The 18,212-nt window shown below is 37.0% G+C and overlaps 1 protein-coding gene across 4 annotated transcripts in view; it reads left to right on the plus strand.

Annotated features, from left to right (window-relative positions):
• Tasor2 (transcription activation suppressor family member 2) overlaps positions 1-18,212 on the plus strand; it is a 76,860-nt gene that overhangs the window by 57,413 nt on the left and 1,235 nt on the right. For all 4 annotated transcript variants that reach the window (XM_076831988.1, XM_076831989.1, XM_076831990.1 and 1 more), the window contains 6 exons: positions 80-509; positions 5,241-9,080; positions 14,413-14,538; positions 15,097-15,250; positions 16,128-16,233; positions 17,663-17,844. In XM_076831988.1, the coding sequence (XP_076688103.1) occupies positions 80-509; positions 5,241-9,080; positions 14,413-14,538; positions 15,097-15,250; positions 16,128-16,233; positions 17,663-17,844 (4,838 nt within the window). The remainder of the gene's footprint in view (positions 1-79; positions 510-5,240; positions 9,081-14,412; positions 14,539-15,096; positions 15,251-16,127; positions 16,234-17,662; positions 17,845-18,212) is intronic.

Here is an 18,212-nt window from a genome sequence, read left to right on the forward strand (position 1 = left end):
TCTTATGGAGGCACTTGTTTATGATAAGTAAATCAAATAACTATTTCAGTTATTTTTTGTGTGTTCTTTTAAATCTCAGGCCCTGGAACACTAATTTGCCTGATAATGTGGAAGAAGTGAAGCTTTTACTTCACATGTGGGTAGCTCTGTTTTACAGTAATCAGAACAAAGTCATACGATCAACCCGAAAAGTGGTAGAGCACAGCAACCCAGCAAAGTATGTGTCCATAAATAGCACTTTAGAATCTTTTGAACTCAGTGAAATTGAGGAGTCCTCCAGTGTGGAAAGATGTTCTGTAGAACCTATGTTGGAGTCGAATGAAACATCCAGAGGTCATGCTACAGAAATGTCCTTCCCTGGCCCTAACTGCTTGCTTCCTTTGATTAAACCACCACCTGCCAGAGGTTTGGAACTCAGTGTACAGAATGAACAGAAAGAAATTTTTGCAAGAGAGTGTTATACAGACACCTCAGAAAGCCAGAATTTCATCTATTCCTGTAATAACGAGGTAAGAAAAACTGAATATTACTAATGTTGGCATTATTTTTGAAGTAATTTCCTCCTTTTTTTGCTTGCTAATACTTCTTATCTAGGTATTAAGTATGATATGTTAGTAATAAACATTAGAAATGCTTTGTTAACCCTTAAACTAGACTTGATTATATCAGAATTAATTTTGAAGATAAATAATTTAATAGTAAAATACTAGCTAGGCCTGTGAGAGGAAAACCATTGCAGTTGATGATTTCTAAAAATGGAAAACAAACTTTCTTTTGTACCATTGTTTTCAGCTGATGCTCAGCCAGATTCTAACTGGAACCAGTCAAAATGTTGTAACAAAATTCTGACTAAATAGATAGACAAAATACCCAGATTTGTTCTGAAGTAATTTTGCATGGGTTTGGGCAGCACTTAGGAGGCAGGCAGTGTTTCTGTATCTGAGGTTACTGAACACTTGCAGGTCCATGGTAAACCTCAGAGGATGAATATCTTTAAATCATCGTCATTATCATCATCATCATCAGAGTTAAGGTTTCTGGAGCACTGTGTGCCAGATAGTATTTCACTGACATTAACTCAGTTAACTAGTCTCAGAACAAACCAGTGAGGTAAAGACAATGATTAATCCAACATCCTGTAGATAAAGGAAACTTAATACATAGAGAAGTAAGAAAATTGCCTCAAGTTGCATAGTAAATTGTCAAGCCAAGATTCGATTCCAGACTACCTGCAAATTTTATGGGTATATTTATGTGTGTGTGTGTGTGTGTGTGTGTGTGTGTGTGTGTGTGTGTTAGGTATGTGTGTGCTTTCTTTCTGAAGATGTGGTTCGGGAATTTTTATCTGATTCTTATTACCTTATGAGAAAATATTTTCAGTTAGGTGAAATTCTTTTACTATCTATATACACACTAATTTCATATATAGTACTTTTTTCATATTTTAATTATACATGACAGTAGAATGTATTTATGTACTTTGATATACATAGATGGGATATAATTTCTCATTTTTTTTAGTGTACATGTTGCAGAATCATATTGATCATGGAGTCACATATATACAAGCAGTAGTAATGTTTGTTTCATTCTACTGTCTTTCCTAACCCCACATCCCCTCCTCTTCCCTCCCATCACTTCCCTCTATGTAATCTAAGGTAATGCTATTTTTCCCTAGTGCCTCCTCTCCCACTTATTGTGAATTAGCATCTGCATGTTAGAGAAAATATTTGGCCTTTGGTTTTTTTGGGATTGGCTTATTTCGTTTAGCATGATATTCTCCAACTCCAACCATTTACTGGCAAATGCCATAATTTTACTCTTCTTTAAAGCTAAGTAATAGTCCATTGAATATATGTACCACATTTTCTTTATCCATTCATCTATTGAGAGACACTTAGGTTGGCTCCATAGTCTAGCTATTGTGAATTGAGCTGCTATAAACATTGATGTGGCTGCATCACTATAGTATGCTGATTTTAAGACCTTTGGGTGTAAATCAGGATTGGGATAGCTAGGTCAAGTGGTGATTCCTTCCATTCCCAGTTTTCTGAGGAATCTCCATACTGCTTTCCATAGTGGTTTTACCAATTTGCAGTCCCATCAGCAACATATAAGTATACCTTTTTCCCCATATCCTTGCCAACATTTATTGTTGCCTGTATTCTTGATGATTGCTATTCTGACAGGAGTGAGATGAAATATTAGAGTAGTTTTGATTTGCATTTCTCTAATTGTTAGAGATGTTGAACACTTTTTCATACATTTGTTGATTGTATTTCTTCTGTGAAGTGTCTGTTCACTTCCTTAGCCCATTTATTGATTGGGTTATTTGGTTTTTTTGGTGTTAAGTTTTTTGAGTTTTTTTAATATCCTAGAGATTAATGCTTTTCGGGGGTGCATGTGGTAAACATTTTCTCCCAAATCTGTAGGCTCTCTCTTCACTTTATTAATTGTTTCCTTTGCTGAGAAGACGCTTTTTCATTTGAATCCATCCCATTTATTAATTCTTGGTTTTACTTCTTGCGCTTTAAGAGTCTTGTTAAGGAAGTCAGATCCTAGGCCGACATGGTGAAGATTTGGGCCTGTTTTTTCTTCTATTAGGCGCAGGGTTTCTGTTCTAGTGCCTAAGTCTTTAATCCACTTTGAAATGATTTTTGCGCAGTGTGTGAGAGATAGAGTTTTAATTTCATTTTGCTACATATAGATTTCCAGTTTTGCCAGCACCATTGTTGAATAGGCTATCTTTTCTCCAGTGAATGTTTTAGGCACCTTTGTCTGGTATTAAATAACCATATTCATGTGGGTTTGTCTCTGTTTGTCTATTCTATACTTTTTACTATGATCTCTAATATGTACAGGTTGTGCATATCCTTTATCCAAAATGATTGGGCCAGAGTATTTCAGATTTGACAGAATTTCAGACTTTGGAATATGTGCAGACTTTACTGGTTGAACATCTCTAATCTGAAAACCCCAAATCTGAAATAGTCTAAAAATCCAATACTTTTTGAGTGTCATAACAGTATTCAAAGTTTTAGATTTCAGAACATTCTAGACTAAGGATTCTTTTTTGGGGGGGGTCATCTTGTTGGATATTGTGGCTGCACCAGTAAAGGACACTTTGTGTTATGCCACTCCATCCTCATAAGTGGGTACAGTGGGATGTGAAATGTATTGTAGCACAGTAGGTATTAGAAACCAATAGTATATTGCTTTTATTCATCTAAAGAGCTGTAAATCATCATACTTATTGTAGAGACATTATATACTTATAGTCATATATTCATATATATGTGTGTGTGTGTGTGTTTTGAAACACGGTTCCTGACTCCAAACATGTATGTGCCAAAACATGGTAGGCAGTCAGTGAGCATAATGGTCCAAACGTTGCAGAGGTATGGTAAATTACGTAAATCAGTCCCTTTTACCATATACTAGGTAAGACTATTCTGGAGACTTTCAACAGAACAAAACAACGTCTTTATGGAGTAATAAGAATTGTCTTGACGTAATTCTGCAAATATTTTACCTAAGTTGTTCTTTCTATGGTTTAAATCATTCCCTTTAGTTTATAAATGCAAACAACATTGATAAATTCCCTGTTGCTCTGTGGAATAAGAGGTATTAAAGTGAGAATTATCCTCAGGTTTAAGCAAAGAAAATATCTCAGGGGTGAGGGACCTTTATTTACCAGAATCAGTTATTTGGAGTATGGAGAATAATAATTAATTTACTCTGTCTCATGTGAAAGTTCCAAATGAAGTTGTATTTCCAGTCTAATTTAAAACTGATAAGAAAAGTTATTCTTAGCTTTCAAAGTTACCTTTTGCTAGGTACAGTGGATTACTCCTATAATCCCAACAATTGGAGAGGCTAATGCAGGAGGATCACAATTTTAAGGCAAGGCCCCCCAAAAGAGCAAGGTCCTATCTCAAAATTTTAAAGACATCTATTTACAGGGGAAAAAAAATTAGGCTGGGAATGTAACTCAGTGGTAGAGCACTTTCCTAGTATGCTTAAAAGCCCTGGGTTCAGTGATCAGTACATGAAAAAATTTTAAAAAGTTATTTTTTAATCTCATTAAGAGCAAAATTGAGTGCTTTTTCTTCAGTGCTATGTTTCTGAGTTGAGTGATGCTGTTTGGCAAACAGGATGGTCTAGCTACTTTTCCTCCAAATGGGTCATTTGTTTTATTTATTTATTTTTAATATATATATTTTAGTTGTAGTTGGACACAATACCTCTGTTTCGTTTGTTTATTTTTATGTGGTGCTGAGGATCGAACCCAGGGTCCTGCACATGCAAGGCAAGCACTCTACCCAAAAGGGTTATTTTAAAAAAATAATAAAGCTGGGTGTTGTGATGCACACCTGTAATCCCAGTGGTTCGTAAGGCTGAGGCAGGAGGATCACAAGTTCAAAGCCAGCCTCAGCAACTTAAGGAGACCCTAAAGCAACTTAGTAAAACTCTGTCTCTAAAGGGGGGCTGGGGATGTGTTCAGTGGTTAAGTGTATCTTGGTTCAAACCCTGGTGCCAAAAATAATAATTAAAAGGCTAAATTAAAGTTTTGGAGTTCTCATCTCTGTATACTTCTTTGGGGGTACCAGGGGTTGAACTCAGGAACACTTAACCACTGAGCCACATCCCCAGCCCTGTTTCATATTTCATTTAGCGACAGGGTCTCACTAAGTTGCTTTAGTGCCTCACCACTGCTGAGGCTTGCTTTGAACTCACAATCCTGCTATCTCAGCCTCCCGAGCTGCTGGGATTATAGGCATGTGCCACCATACCCAGCTATATATACTTTTAAAAAAAAAAATTCTTCTCTGGGGGGTGGAGCTCAGTGAAAAAGAAAAAATAAAAATAAAAACAACCCACATTTGATGATATTTTAAGCTTAAGATCTAAAAAGAGATGGATTTTCTTGATCATTACCCTGTGGTAATCTTATATATTAGAAAATTCAAAAGAACAGACACAGACTAAAGAAAATTGGTCCTTGACTTTTCTATTTTAAACATATGTAATTGTGTTTTTAAAAAAATCTATTTGAGGGCTAGGGTTGTGGCTCAGCCAGAGTATTCACCCTGAATGTGCGAGGCCCTGGTCAATCCTCAGCACCACATAAAAATAAATAAAATAAAGGTATTGTGTTCAGCTACAACTAAAGAATAAATATTTTTAAAAAATCTGTTTGATATTTATTTATGTATTTACTTTAATTTTTGTCATTTCAGGTAATTGGAGAAAAAGCCAAACAAGAATCATCAGATCTAGAGACTTCTAATCTTGTGCTTTCTGGTATTGAAAGTATTGAAACTAATGGATCTTCTATTTCTGGTGAAGAAAAGACCTTTCAGTTACATGATAATACTAGAGTGTCTTCTTATAATGATACAGTTACACAAGCCACATTCACCGCAACTTACAATGGGGCCAATAGTCACTCGATAGTATGTCAAAAGTCTGTATACGACACCCTTGAAAACAAAGTTGATGTAGGTCATGCATCAATGCAGACAAAAACAGGTACTTTACAGGACCTTACCCAGCATAGCAGCCCCATAAACAATGAATGTCAGTCTTCCTTGGAAAGGACTGATGATAATATGGGGTATGTGATGATTAATCTGGAACCAGTTACTCCCACTTTTGAAAAAAATGCCTGTGTACCAATATATTCAGATGTAAATAGACCTGATAAACCCACAGCCTTTGATACAGAGCTGATGAAACAAGTGTCTCCTCCTGCAAGTCCTAGACATCCCATATCTGCATTGGAAAAAGTACAAACACAAGGTCTTAGGGATATTCCATCTCTTGCAGTGTCAGGACAGAAAGCCACTAACCACTTTCGTGCCTCCTCAGTTAATAGAGAGACACTTGCTCAAGAACTGTGTTCATTACAGAAAGAGAAGCCTCTTGCAGTCTCATCATCACCATCCAATAAAGCATCGGTAATGGAAGCATTAGCATTATTCAAAAGTTCTAGTTGTACATTACCCAGTGAAGAAATGAAAGGCTCTCAAGATTACAGTTTGCAGACTCAACGTGTCTTTAGCATATCTTCAGAAGAGATTATAGAGCCATCCCAGGTTGAAGTAGTCTCATCATCAGCCTCAGCCACCTTGGGAAAAGGGTGTTCCCTTAACTGTATTCCACCAAGAATTACTATGTCAGATAGCTCTTTAGAAATAAGGAAGAATGACAAGAGTAATCTAAATCATGAAAATACAAATGTGGAATCATTTACTTCAGTATTTGCCCAACAAATTAGCCCATCTATGGGTAGGGAAGAGACCAGTCTGGAATTGTCAGAGGAAGATTCTGATATTGACCTAACTCTGACAATATCATCACCTACAAGTCCCAAAGAAGAAATGGCAGCTGGTGAAATAGAGCAACTTCAGAAGACCCCGGTATCAAATTTAGAACTTCAGGATACAGCTGAAGAAATAGTTGAGCCAGAAGAAGTAACCCTTGTGGAAAACAGAGAAATTAGTTCAGCTAATTATATGTCAGTGTGTCCTGTGGTATCAGAAGAACCACTAGAAAATAAGGAAAGAAAAAGTGATAGTTTACAGCCGGTTACTTTAATACTTTCTAAAGAAAATTGCACCCTTGAGATTGCAGAGGAAATTAACGTTACTTCTGATTTCCCCTTTGATTCTCTAATTGAAGAAGTGTCACCACCTTCTAGTCCCGATCCCCCAGTACCAACCAAAGAAACACAACCTTCTCAGGCTGTGTCTCCATGTAGTTTAGAAGTTCGTGGTATCCAATGTGAGAAAAGTAACAAATTGTCCCAGATTGGTTCAGGAGATTTAGCTGTAATAGAAAAAGAAAATTCTTTTGTTAGTCCTAACCATCCAGTTGGACAAAGTGACTTAACTCAAGTACAACAAACTCAGCTTTCTGCTGATGTAATGTTAACCAATAATCCAGGAAGAAAAGGTAGACCAATCCTTCCTGGTAAAGTAACTGAGGGAACTGTCCCAAATGAGCATAATGAGGATTTCTCTTTCTCAGAAAAGGTGCAGTGTTGTGATGCAGCATTAGCCAAGTCTGCCTCAGCTGCCAGATACAGAGGTAACTTCAAGCCTTCTGTCGAAAAACTGGTAAAATCAGGAAATCCACTGCAACCAATTAATATAGAAAACAGAAATCTGGACTTAAAACATCTTGTCTTAGAGTCCAGTGAACCTCCATTTAGTCCTAAAAAGATTGTTGAAAATAAGTCTTTGGCTGACAGATTGATTTCTACAACTGCTCTAAGTGGAATAGTAAATGTGTCATTAAAACAAAAGCCCAACCCTAAAAGCATTACAAAAAATCTTTTTGACAGTGATTTGGAAACAGATGCTGGAGGGTACATGCAGGTAAAGTCCATGGACTCTGCCTCCATTGATAGAGCTGCTGTTACACAGACATCCATGCCCCCAGAGAGCCCAAAGCTTGGTTCTTCCTCAGATAACATTACATTCACCCCTTGTACACAACCAGAAAGTGTGGAGCCAGGGTTTCAAACACAGGAAATATCAGTAGTCAGAATGGCCAATTTACTTAAAAATAGTGAGACTAAAACTGAGTCACGTGAAGAAAGTACAGATCTAGGTACTGTCAGCCTTCAGTCTAACTCTACATCTTCAATGAAAGGTGAACAAAAAGTCCACATGTCACAGGATACGGCAACATGTGAGATAAAGGAGCTGTTGAATGGTAGATTTTTTCCCATGTATGCTGGTTCAAACCAGAATGCAGCAAACAGTGAAAGTATCAGTAAAGAGACTTCCGCTTCCTCTGACTCTCTTGTTTGTGGAACTTCTAAAGAGCATATTGACAATAAGATCCCTAGTGAGGAATACAGGGCTGAGACTGATTTTGAAACTCAGGGTGGGGAGAGAGAGATGAGGGTGAATTCAGACATGCATTACGAACCACTTTCTGGAGACTCTGATCAAGACTTTCTTGATGACTGTAGAAATCCCAAATTAGACATGGAAGATTCATGCACTTTGAGAAGTAGTCACACTAGCAAAAAAGAGGATGTTGCAAAAAATAGTTATGGATCTTCCATGAACTCAAACAATAGTGATAATGAAGCTTGGAGTTATAATAGAATTCCAGAGCTGGAGACTAGCATTCCTTCAAGAAACAGGCCCATTGGATTAAAGCAAGAAGATAAGTGTGTGCCATGTTATGTCCAAATTCGAGATCTCCATGGTATCCCCCGTACCTATGCTAACTTTACTATAACAAAAGAATTCAAAGATACAACTAGAACTTTGCATAGCCTGAAGAGGCAACCAAGTTTTGCTGCAAACTGCAGCCTGCTCAGCTCCTGGACAAGCACTTGGCAAGTGGCAGATGACCTCACCCAAAACACATTAGATCTGGAATATCTGCGTTTTGCACATAAAATTAAACAAATAGTAAAGAAGAAGGGGGATTCTCAGAAGCCTGCCTCTTCCCCCAACATCTTTCCAAAGGAGTCACCTACCCAAATCATGGTTGGAACTTTACCTTTGACAAAAATATCCAAGGCCCCAGTTCTGCATCCTGCATCCAAGAGCAGAAGCCCCATTTTGGTAACAATTATGCATCCAGATGCCAGACAGCTGAGTCAGCACAGAAGAGGCCACACACCCAACCATATGGACAGCACTTACTCCTTTTGGAAGGAGAGATGTAGTCACAACAGAAATCTTATGAATTCTCGAAAGAATCAGAGTGTTTCATTTCACCTCAACAAACTGAAATATAATAGCACTTTGAAAGAATCTCGGAATGATATTTCACTTATTCTCAATGAATATGCTGAATTCAATAAGGTGATGATGAATAGCAACCAAGTTGTTTTACAGGATAAAGAGTTAAATGTGGCTTCTGGAGAAGCCATGTCCCAAGACATGTATCCATCTTTTCCAAGACAGTCAGCCTCCTACGAAGACATGATTACAGACTTGTGTGCCAGCTTGCATGTCAAACTAAAAAGCGTTATGAAAGAAGCTTGTAAGAGTCCCTTCCTGTTCTACCTTGTTGAAACGGAAGAAAAATCATTCTTTTTAAGAACAAAGGTAAAGTTGTCAGCTTATTCTTAACGCATTGTGTTATTGATTGCCTTCTAATTTTAGTTTATTTTAGAACTAGTGTTCAAAATAATGTTTTGGCTTCAAAGAGAAATCATGGTATGAGGAAGGTTTTTTTTTTTTTTTTTTTTAGGTTTCATAGCTTAGTCTTTATCTGAAAACTCAATGTTTTTCTACAAGAATATTTGATGATTTGTATGATATTAAAAAATTGGTGCAAAGACTAATTTTCACATGTTACCAGTGTACACAATCCCATGTTCAAATGTATATACAAACATTTCCAATGATAAAATATGGGTTTTTCAGAAATTATTACCTGTGTTTCCATACTCTTAGTAGTATGGATCATTGACAAAAACTTCTTTTGGTTTAGGATGTCTTTTTTTTTTTTTTCTTAATATTTTCTTAGTTGTAGATGGACACAATTTCCTTCCTCCCTCCCTCCTCTGAGGATCGAACCCAGGGCCTGTGAGGCAAGCGCTCTGCTACATCCCCAGCCCCACAGGATATCTTTTTAAATTTGATCATAAGGATACCTGTGACTACATAGTCCTTTAATTTAAGTAATATAATGGTAAAATTCTGACTTGGAAGGAGCCAGAATCTGTCTTGATTACCATTAAGTGTTTCATTTTATTCTTTCAGAACTTATTATCTCTCTTCAATCTGACATATTGACACCATTTATTTTTTTAAATAATTTCAAAAGTTTACATGAAGATTATAGAAATAGTACTCTTCACCTAAATACTGCAGTATTAATATTTCTGAACCATTTGAAAATGGCATACAGTGTTCTGTTACCCCTTGATATTTAATTTATATATCAGGGTCCAGGATATTCTTCTATATAATCACAGTACAACCCTAAAACTTGGGAAGTTATCCATCTATTCCACAGACCCATTGTAGGATCACAGGTGTATGGTTGTGTCTTTAATCTGAAACAGTTCCTGTCTTGTTCTTTATCTTTTATGGCCTTGGCTTTAAAGGCTTTAAAGCTAGTTATTAGATAGAATTTCCTCTGATTTGCATTTATTTGTTGTGTCCACATGATTTAAGCATTTAAGACAAGAAAATCCAAATCCAATGTTGTGATCTTCTCAGTGCATTGTATTAGAAAGCAGTTTGTGCCTTTACTAATGTATTAGCTTTCCTACATGGTTAAAATGATCTGTCACATTTCTCTGTTGTACAGTTAACTAGGCAGATTGTAATAGTAAGCATTGACACTTAGTAAATAATTCACTTTCTCATCATACCTTCACCCACCCCATTTAACATCCATTGATGATTCTTGCCTGAATCAGTTACTACTCTGATGGTTGCTTACCACCTGGTGGTATTCTAATTCTGTCATTCCTTCTACATGTATTAGTTGGCATTCTGCATAGTAGACCTTTCCCTTCTTTCCCATTTGTTTGTTCATTCATTTGCTTTCATATATCAGTGTGGCCTATTGGACCACTTTATACTAAAAGGATTACTGTCTGTTCCTTCATTATTTTATTAATTTATTTTTAAATATTTATTTTTTAGTTGTAGTTGGACAGAATACCTTTATTTTATTTGTCTTATGTTTACTCTGCCCCAGCATTTAAGTCAGCAGTTTCTCTAAGGAGCCACAAGTCATTTTTAGTGAAGTACTGTGTTTAGAACTAAGGCCATTGAGTGTCACTTCTTCTAGGACCTCTTAGCACAGAGAGCCAGGAAATTTTATTTATGTACACACAGATATGTATTTGCATCTCTGCATAAAAAGCAAAAAATGAGTTCTTGCTTTTGTTCCAAACCTGCAACACTAAGTCTGTGCTAGCCTTTCATATTTGGTGTTCCCCTTGTCTTGACTTCTTGACATACTGTCATTCCCACTGTCCCCTTTGTATCAGACCCTTGCTTGTGGCACTGGCCAGAGCTGGGCCCCAAACTTACCATCTGTTCCCCTACCCCCCAACCCTTGTAACAGAAAGTTGCCTTCAGATGACAGCAGTCCTATTCAGTATGAACAGTCCCAGCATTTGTTGGTGAGAGTGGGAAGTATTGTCTTTTTGTCAAGATCCTTACAATGTAACAGGACAAGAAAAATACTGATAAAAGAACCATGCAAATTGACAAAAGGCTATGGCAAACACAGTGATGCTGGTGCTTTGCCCATGTTTTCATGATGAGGGGCCTGGTTGGGGAGGTCTTTTCTAAAGAATTGATGCAGAGCATTGAGCTGAGCAGACCACTGCACCATGTGAGAGGTAGACATTAAATGTATTGGTTCTAAATGCTCGGCTAGAACTGTCTCTGATTTAACCATGTCATCACTTCCTGTGATTTTTAACTATAGAGTATCTGTGATTTTTAACTATAGAGTAAATCCATGTGTATTGAATTTTTTAAAAAAGAGTTCCTTAGTTATTAGGAACTCTTTTTTAAAAAATATTTTTTAGTTTTTATAGTTGTACACAATAGTTTTATTTATTTTTATGTGGTGCTGAGGATTGAACCCAGTGCCCCACATGTGCTAGGTGAGTCCTCTACCGCTGAGCCACAACTCCAGCCCCCACTATGGAACTCTTAACTCACTCACTCCCCGCCCCCCGCCCCCCACCCCTTTGCGACATCTGAGGATGATCAGATAAGCACAGTGGCCTCTTATTGAGCTGCATAAACATTTTTTATTTGCCCTGCTAGTCTCAGTTAGGTACCAAGTTGGTAAATAGATACACGAGGCCCTGGAGGAGAAACCACAAAGCTCAGGAGCTGGCAGTCTGGCTAGAGAGGGCAGATTCAAAGGTCTCAGTGCTTTAGTGGAGAAGTGTGTGGGCACTGGGGAGCCAGAGAAAGAGGGGCTGATCAGCACAGTAGTATCTAAAGTTTACTGTGATGGAATGTGTTTGGATACTTGAGAAGGGGCCATGTGAGGAAAGGCCTCACTCAGTCACTTTAACACGTTTAGACTATCCTGTGGCCACTGAAAAAATATTTTAAAAAGATGAATAAGCAGCACATTATCTTTTAGAGAGATCTCTTCAGCAGATGGAGATTGGGAAAAATCGCAGGTAACAGGGCTAACTTGAACACATTGTTGTGTGAGTCACATTTATTTTTCTGTAAATTGGCACCTATATTTAAATTTTGTCATTTAAATGTCAAATTATTTAAATTTTTTTCCAAATTTGTGGAATCTGTTTTTTAGCATAACTGTTTTGTTTCTTCCTTCCCCCTTGCCAAGGATCCTTCTGTTCTCAAAGGTTCTTAATGGCTGCTGGATTTGATTTTGTTGTGTCCCCCACCCACTTGTCTGTTCCAAGTTCCTTCCCATTTTGGGTAGGCAGTGTAATTGAAAAGATAAAATACTGAATGACCCTCAGCCTTTCTGAAGGTGTTTCGTCTTCAAAGCAATCTGGAAATACCCAGACAGACATGTACTGAATGAGGAATCAGATGAGTTGGCATCATGACCATGTATCTGTTTTGTTACAGTGAACAAAATATTTATCTTCTCAAAAGCAACAAAGCAATCATCTTAGTTTTCACTTCCTTATCAGGGCAGGTGATACTGATTTTCATGCCTTCTATAATGCATACATTGTTTCATGATTGGCCATTGTTGATTCTGTTATCAAGTAATAAATTTCTTGCAAAGTAAAAATCTTCAAATGGATACATGCTAAAATAAACTTGAATAAAGTACTATCAAGAAAAAGATGTTATTAAAACTCAGAATGTATCCTGAATAATTCTGTTGTGGGCAATCCTGAAGCATTAATTTCTGTTTATATGTAAAAGGAGGATTTGCAAGGAACTTTATTATTATTGAAATTAGAGTGCATGACAGAAGAGCCCAGAATGCCACATGAATTATTTCAGTGAAAATGTATTCCTTCTAATTGTTTATTAGTAAATAAAGGACAAAATTTATACTTATTTCAGTAGGTTTTTGTTTTAAAAAAAATTTGTGTCCATTTTGAGTGGCGATATTTCAGTTGTTTTGAGATCCAAGGCTAAAAGGTCCACGTTACACTCTATAGTTTTTTTTCTTCTTCTTCTTCTTCTTCTTCTTTTGGTACCAGGGATTGAACTCGGGGGTACTCGATCACTGAGCCACATCCCCAGCCCCATTTTGTGTTTTATTTAGAAACAGGGTCTCACTGAGTTGCTTAGCACCTGGCTTTTACTGAGGCTGGCTTTGAACTCAGGATCCTCCTGTCTCAGCCTCCCAAGCCGATGGGATTACAGGTGTGCCACCACTGTGCTCCACTCAAGTTACACTCTATTTTTATTATTATTTTTTTTTTAATTGGTGAATTTGTTGAGACCCTGGAAACTCCATACATTGCTGGGGGAATGGTTTTTTTTTTTTTTTTTTTTTTTAAGAGAGAGAATTTTAATATTTATTTTTTTAGTTTTCGGCAGACATAACATCTTTCTTTGTATGTGGTGCTGAGGATCGAACCCGGGCCGCACGCATGCTAGGCAAGTGCGCTACCGCTTGAGCCACATCCCCAGCCCCTACACTCTATTTTTAAAGAGGAAGTATCAAATGATTGTCATGAGTGTTTTGGATATAACAAGGATGTACAGTGAAAACCCAAAATCCTTCAGATCAAGTCAGGAGGGAAGACAGGGTTGAGGTTCCTTGATAACATACATTTTACCTTCCCAGTGTAGCTATTCTTTGTGATAACAATCACAGCTGTGCCTCACAAGCACTTGCAGTTTAAACTGTATCACCCATCACATTCAAAGATGTATATCCAAGGGACCACTGACTTTGAATCAGTTCCAGTTAGTGATAAAGGAATGCACAGGTTTTTGTTTTCCAAGTTTAACATGTTTTGACTAGAGGTGGCACTTAATCTGGTATCCCCAAGATATCTTACTCCCTTGAAGAAACTTGCGTAGATTTAAAAACATCCATTTTTTGATACTTCATGGACAATAAAAGATTACAAATTACTTTACCTTTGAAATAAACTTCTAAATCCAGTTGTGGTGATAAATAAGAGTTATTTCTTCTATATATAAAAGCTTATTTAACAGTAAGATGAATAGCTCTTTCTGTTCCTTTGTTAAGATATAATTTAGCAAAAGGATGTGCTTTTTATGGCTTTATTTGTTCATTTTAGATATTGATGGCTTATTTTTATAAACTATAAGATAGTTCTGTGCAAGTATCCTTTTTTTATATTTATTAGTTTTATTTTCATGTGGTGCTGAGGATCGAACTCAGTGCCTCGTGCATGTCAGGCGAGTGCACTACCACTTGAGCCACATCCCCAGCCCACAAGTATCCTTTTTTAATGGCTGTTTGTAAATCTTTCAGAACATTCTGAGGAAAGGAGGCCATACAGAAATTGAACCTCAGCATTTCTGTCAGGCTTTTCACAGAGAGAATGATAAGCTAATAATCATCATCAGAAATGAAGATTTATCATCACATTTGCATCAGGTAGGTTTGGAATCTTTATGAAGAGGTGAATTGAGATAAATCTATATCACTTGATGTCTAAAAATAAATCTTGCTTTTAAAGGACTTGGAAATATTTTCTGAACTCTTGGAAATATTTTCTGTCATAAATATCTGTTATGATATTTACCTTCTAGTTAACAAAAATGTGATTGCTTATTCTCAGAAGATCCAGCTTATGGTTATAGCTAGGTGCATAATACTGCTTGTCAGTAGGCAGTGACATTAGCCTGGCAATAGGTCTGTGAGCTGGAGACAAGACTGAATTTATGTGATCTGCTGATTACTTCACAGGTTTCTCAAAGCCTCAGATGTACCTTCCCTCAAGAACAATTATTTCCCCAACCCTTGAGACCTCTTTATTTAACTAACTTTAAGAGTTAGCTACTGATTACAAGCTTAGAAACAGTCCTTCGTGCACAACCGGGTTACCAGTCAATAGTCCAAATGTATTTTCACCTGTTCCTGGACCTTGAAACCCTTGGATAGGAAAATGTGCCTAGTGTGCCTCTCTTCACAGGGCCCTTTTCTGTCTAACAGATTCCTTTTCTGCTGAAACTGAAGCATTTCCCCAGTGTCATCTTTGCTGGAATAGACAGCCCTGAAGATGTTGTTAACGACACCTATCAAGAGCTGTTTCGCACAGGAGGCTTCGTGATATCAGATGACAAAATATTAGAACATTTAACATTAGGTTGGTCTTTTATTTTCCTTCCTTTGAAATCTAGTCAAGTCCATTTCTCCTCACCTAGTGACCCAAATACTATCATAGCAAAAATTATCAACTAAAGAATTTCATTTGCCACCTTTTGAGGGTTTTTAGTTCCTGTCCAAAACTATACTAAGCACTTTTTATATAGTAATTCTCATGGTAGTGCTCTTAACCTGTTTTTACCTAATTATCTTTATCACCAAACCTGCTTCTGAGATCCTTCTTGATATGGCCAAACTCCCATTTATACAAATTTAAGGTTTTTGTATTTAACCCCTTCACTTGTCAAATCAAGTCTGCTCTATAATAATTTTTTTTGCTTAGAATCAGCCATGTTCTCCATTTCTGATGGTTATCACAGAAAGCTAAAAAATAATTACTTGTTAAGTCATATTTTGTAATCATCTCCTTGAACTTTCCTACAGAGTTTACGTCTCTCATGGCACACACTTTTATGTGTAATCCAAACCTGACTCATCTTCTCATTAGAATTCAATGTGGATACTACTTCTGGATAAGATTAATTATCTGCTGAAGCATGAATTCTGCATGGAAACTGGGGTTAAAACTATTGGTAGATTTTTGTGTTTATGAAACTTGACCTGCCTTGTTCCTACAGCACAGGGACTCCTCCTGTTCTATTGTGTGGCTTGTCCAGTCAAGCTTTTAATTGCAGACCACCATGCCCTTGTCTCTACACAGTTCTTTCATGCTATAGTATACATAGGTGGTGAAGGGGCAATAGTTGTGCCTTTGTGAGAGTGGATGCTGCCCAACCACTTCAGTGGTAATGGTGGTTATATACCCAACCACGGATCTAATTTTTTACTTATGATCTCTCGCCACACTTATTCCACAGTTCAACTGAAGGATATTGTCAAAATTCTGGAAAAACTAAATGGAAATGGAAGATGGAAATGGTTACTTCACTACAGAGAAAATAAAAAGCTAAAGGAAGACATAAGGTAAATACTTTCGGGTGCCCTTGTGCTCTGTGTGCTCTAGTGTCCCTCCAAGCATTGCAGCCAGATGAGTTGCTACTTTGATCATGGTTTTTTGATGTCTAGCTGATGCATTTTGTTTTTGTAGCAGGACATCCAGTAATGGAAGCTGTAAACAGTATCAAGCCATGCACTTCTCTAGGTTAATAGAAGTCATAAAAGCTCTATAGTTTGATTCTGGCTCGACTACCATAAATTATAAAAATAATTATTTGTGGGTTAGATATTTACTCATAGAAAATTTTGAGTTCTGAGGCCTATGGGCGTTCCTACCTACCCAAGGTATGCCTCCCAGTTCTTCTGAAACGGGAAGAAGAGTGGGCTGGGAAGCAGAGTAGAAAAGTGTTGATTGGACAAATATTGTGTTGAAGATGTCAAGCACTGGTAGGTGCTTTACATCCATTGTCTCCTTGAAATTTCACCTAGAAAGTAGGAAAACTATTCCGAGGTCAAGAAGTCATCAGGTTGAAGTGGGATTTCAACCGCAGAATGTTGTGCTCCAAAGTGAGTTTATTTACCTCTTTTACCATACTGCTTTCTCCAACAAAGTAGGAGCAAGCATAACAAATTGTATGAGGTATGGAGTCTTTAAAGGAAGGAAGAAATAACAAATTTCAGGAAAGGTTTTCCCTTGACAGAGGAGCTAGCAAAGCAGATAGAGTTCTGAGGTCTGAGCAGGTTCAGAGAATCTTGTTGATCAGCAGTTTCAAGGGAAATTTTAAACTTCAATCATTAAACTAGAGAAGTGCATTAAAGCTCTTAAGAGCCATATCATACCTGTAAGTTAAAGAGGAAGAAAACAGGTAGGAATAGGATTTTAAGAGAGAGATGTAAGAAAACTACATAGTTTTAACAAAGTTAATGGTTATAGAATAGACATTTTAGATATAGAGCACAATTTTTCATCTCTATGTAATAAGGATTGTAAGGCATTTCACTGTTGTCGTGTATTTAAAAAAAAAAGAATAGACATTTTAAGAGGTCTGTTGGCAAACAAATATTTAATGCAGGCAGAAAGGCCCACTACAAATCAATGAAAGACTTGCTGTAGGCCACACAATTTGAAGTGGCAGTAGATAAATGTACAATGTGTCTCTGGCATGAAATGAGGCCCAAATTTATAATCTTGTGTTTACAAGAGTCATTACAATAGTAATGTTTTAAGGAAGCTCGCAGGACAGTGACTTCTAGGAGGCCAAGTTGTGTCATAAAAAAGAACATTTGAGAAGCAAAGAGCTGGATCTCTCATGAGTTTGAGTTATAACAACTAGTTAAAACAAAGGGCAATAAGATAAAGTCCTAGGAGTGAAACAGTTGAAAATAAGTAAAATAAGTGGTCACAAACTTATACTGAATCTTAATTTAGTGATTAACATTCCTATGTATATTCCAGAATGGATTCAATTGCACATAAAAAGAATTTAATATTGAAATCATATCAGAGTGCAAATATCATCGAATTGCTTCACTATCACCACTGTGACTCTCGATCTCCAACAAAAGCAGAAATTTTGAAATGTTTGATAAACTTGCAAATTCAGCATGTTGAGGCCAGATTTGCTGTCTTCCTAACAGGTAAGTTCACATGCTAAGTTTTAATTTCCATTACTTAATGCCAAAATAGGTTGGCTCTAGAAATGTCCTTCCCAGTAGTGTATAAATAAGATAAAAGTAGATAAACTTCCACCTCGACAGCCAGGAACAAACTTGTAGTATGATATGTTCTGACAAATGCACATAAGGCCAGAAGGGGGGGGGGGGTATGGTTCAAGTTTATTTAAAAGCTGCAGGAGTTGTCACTGTTCCTTCCACTCCCATGGATGCAGCTTATCTTTTTCTTAATATTGAACCAGACATTTTTCCCCTTTTTTTTTCCAACCTTGTACGTAAGATGTTATTGAGAACTTGTACATGAGATTTCTGACTTTAGAGTTCTCCTATTT

This window comes from Callospermophilus lateralis, chromosome 13, assembly GCF_048772815.1.
Source record: "Callospermophilus lateralis isolate mCalLat2 chromosome 13, mCalLat2.hap1, whole genome shotgun sequence".
Classification (NCBI taxonomy): Eukaryota; Metazoa; Chordata; class Mammalia; order Rodentia; family Sciuridae; genus Callospermophilus; species Callospermophilus lateralis.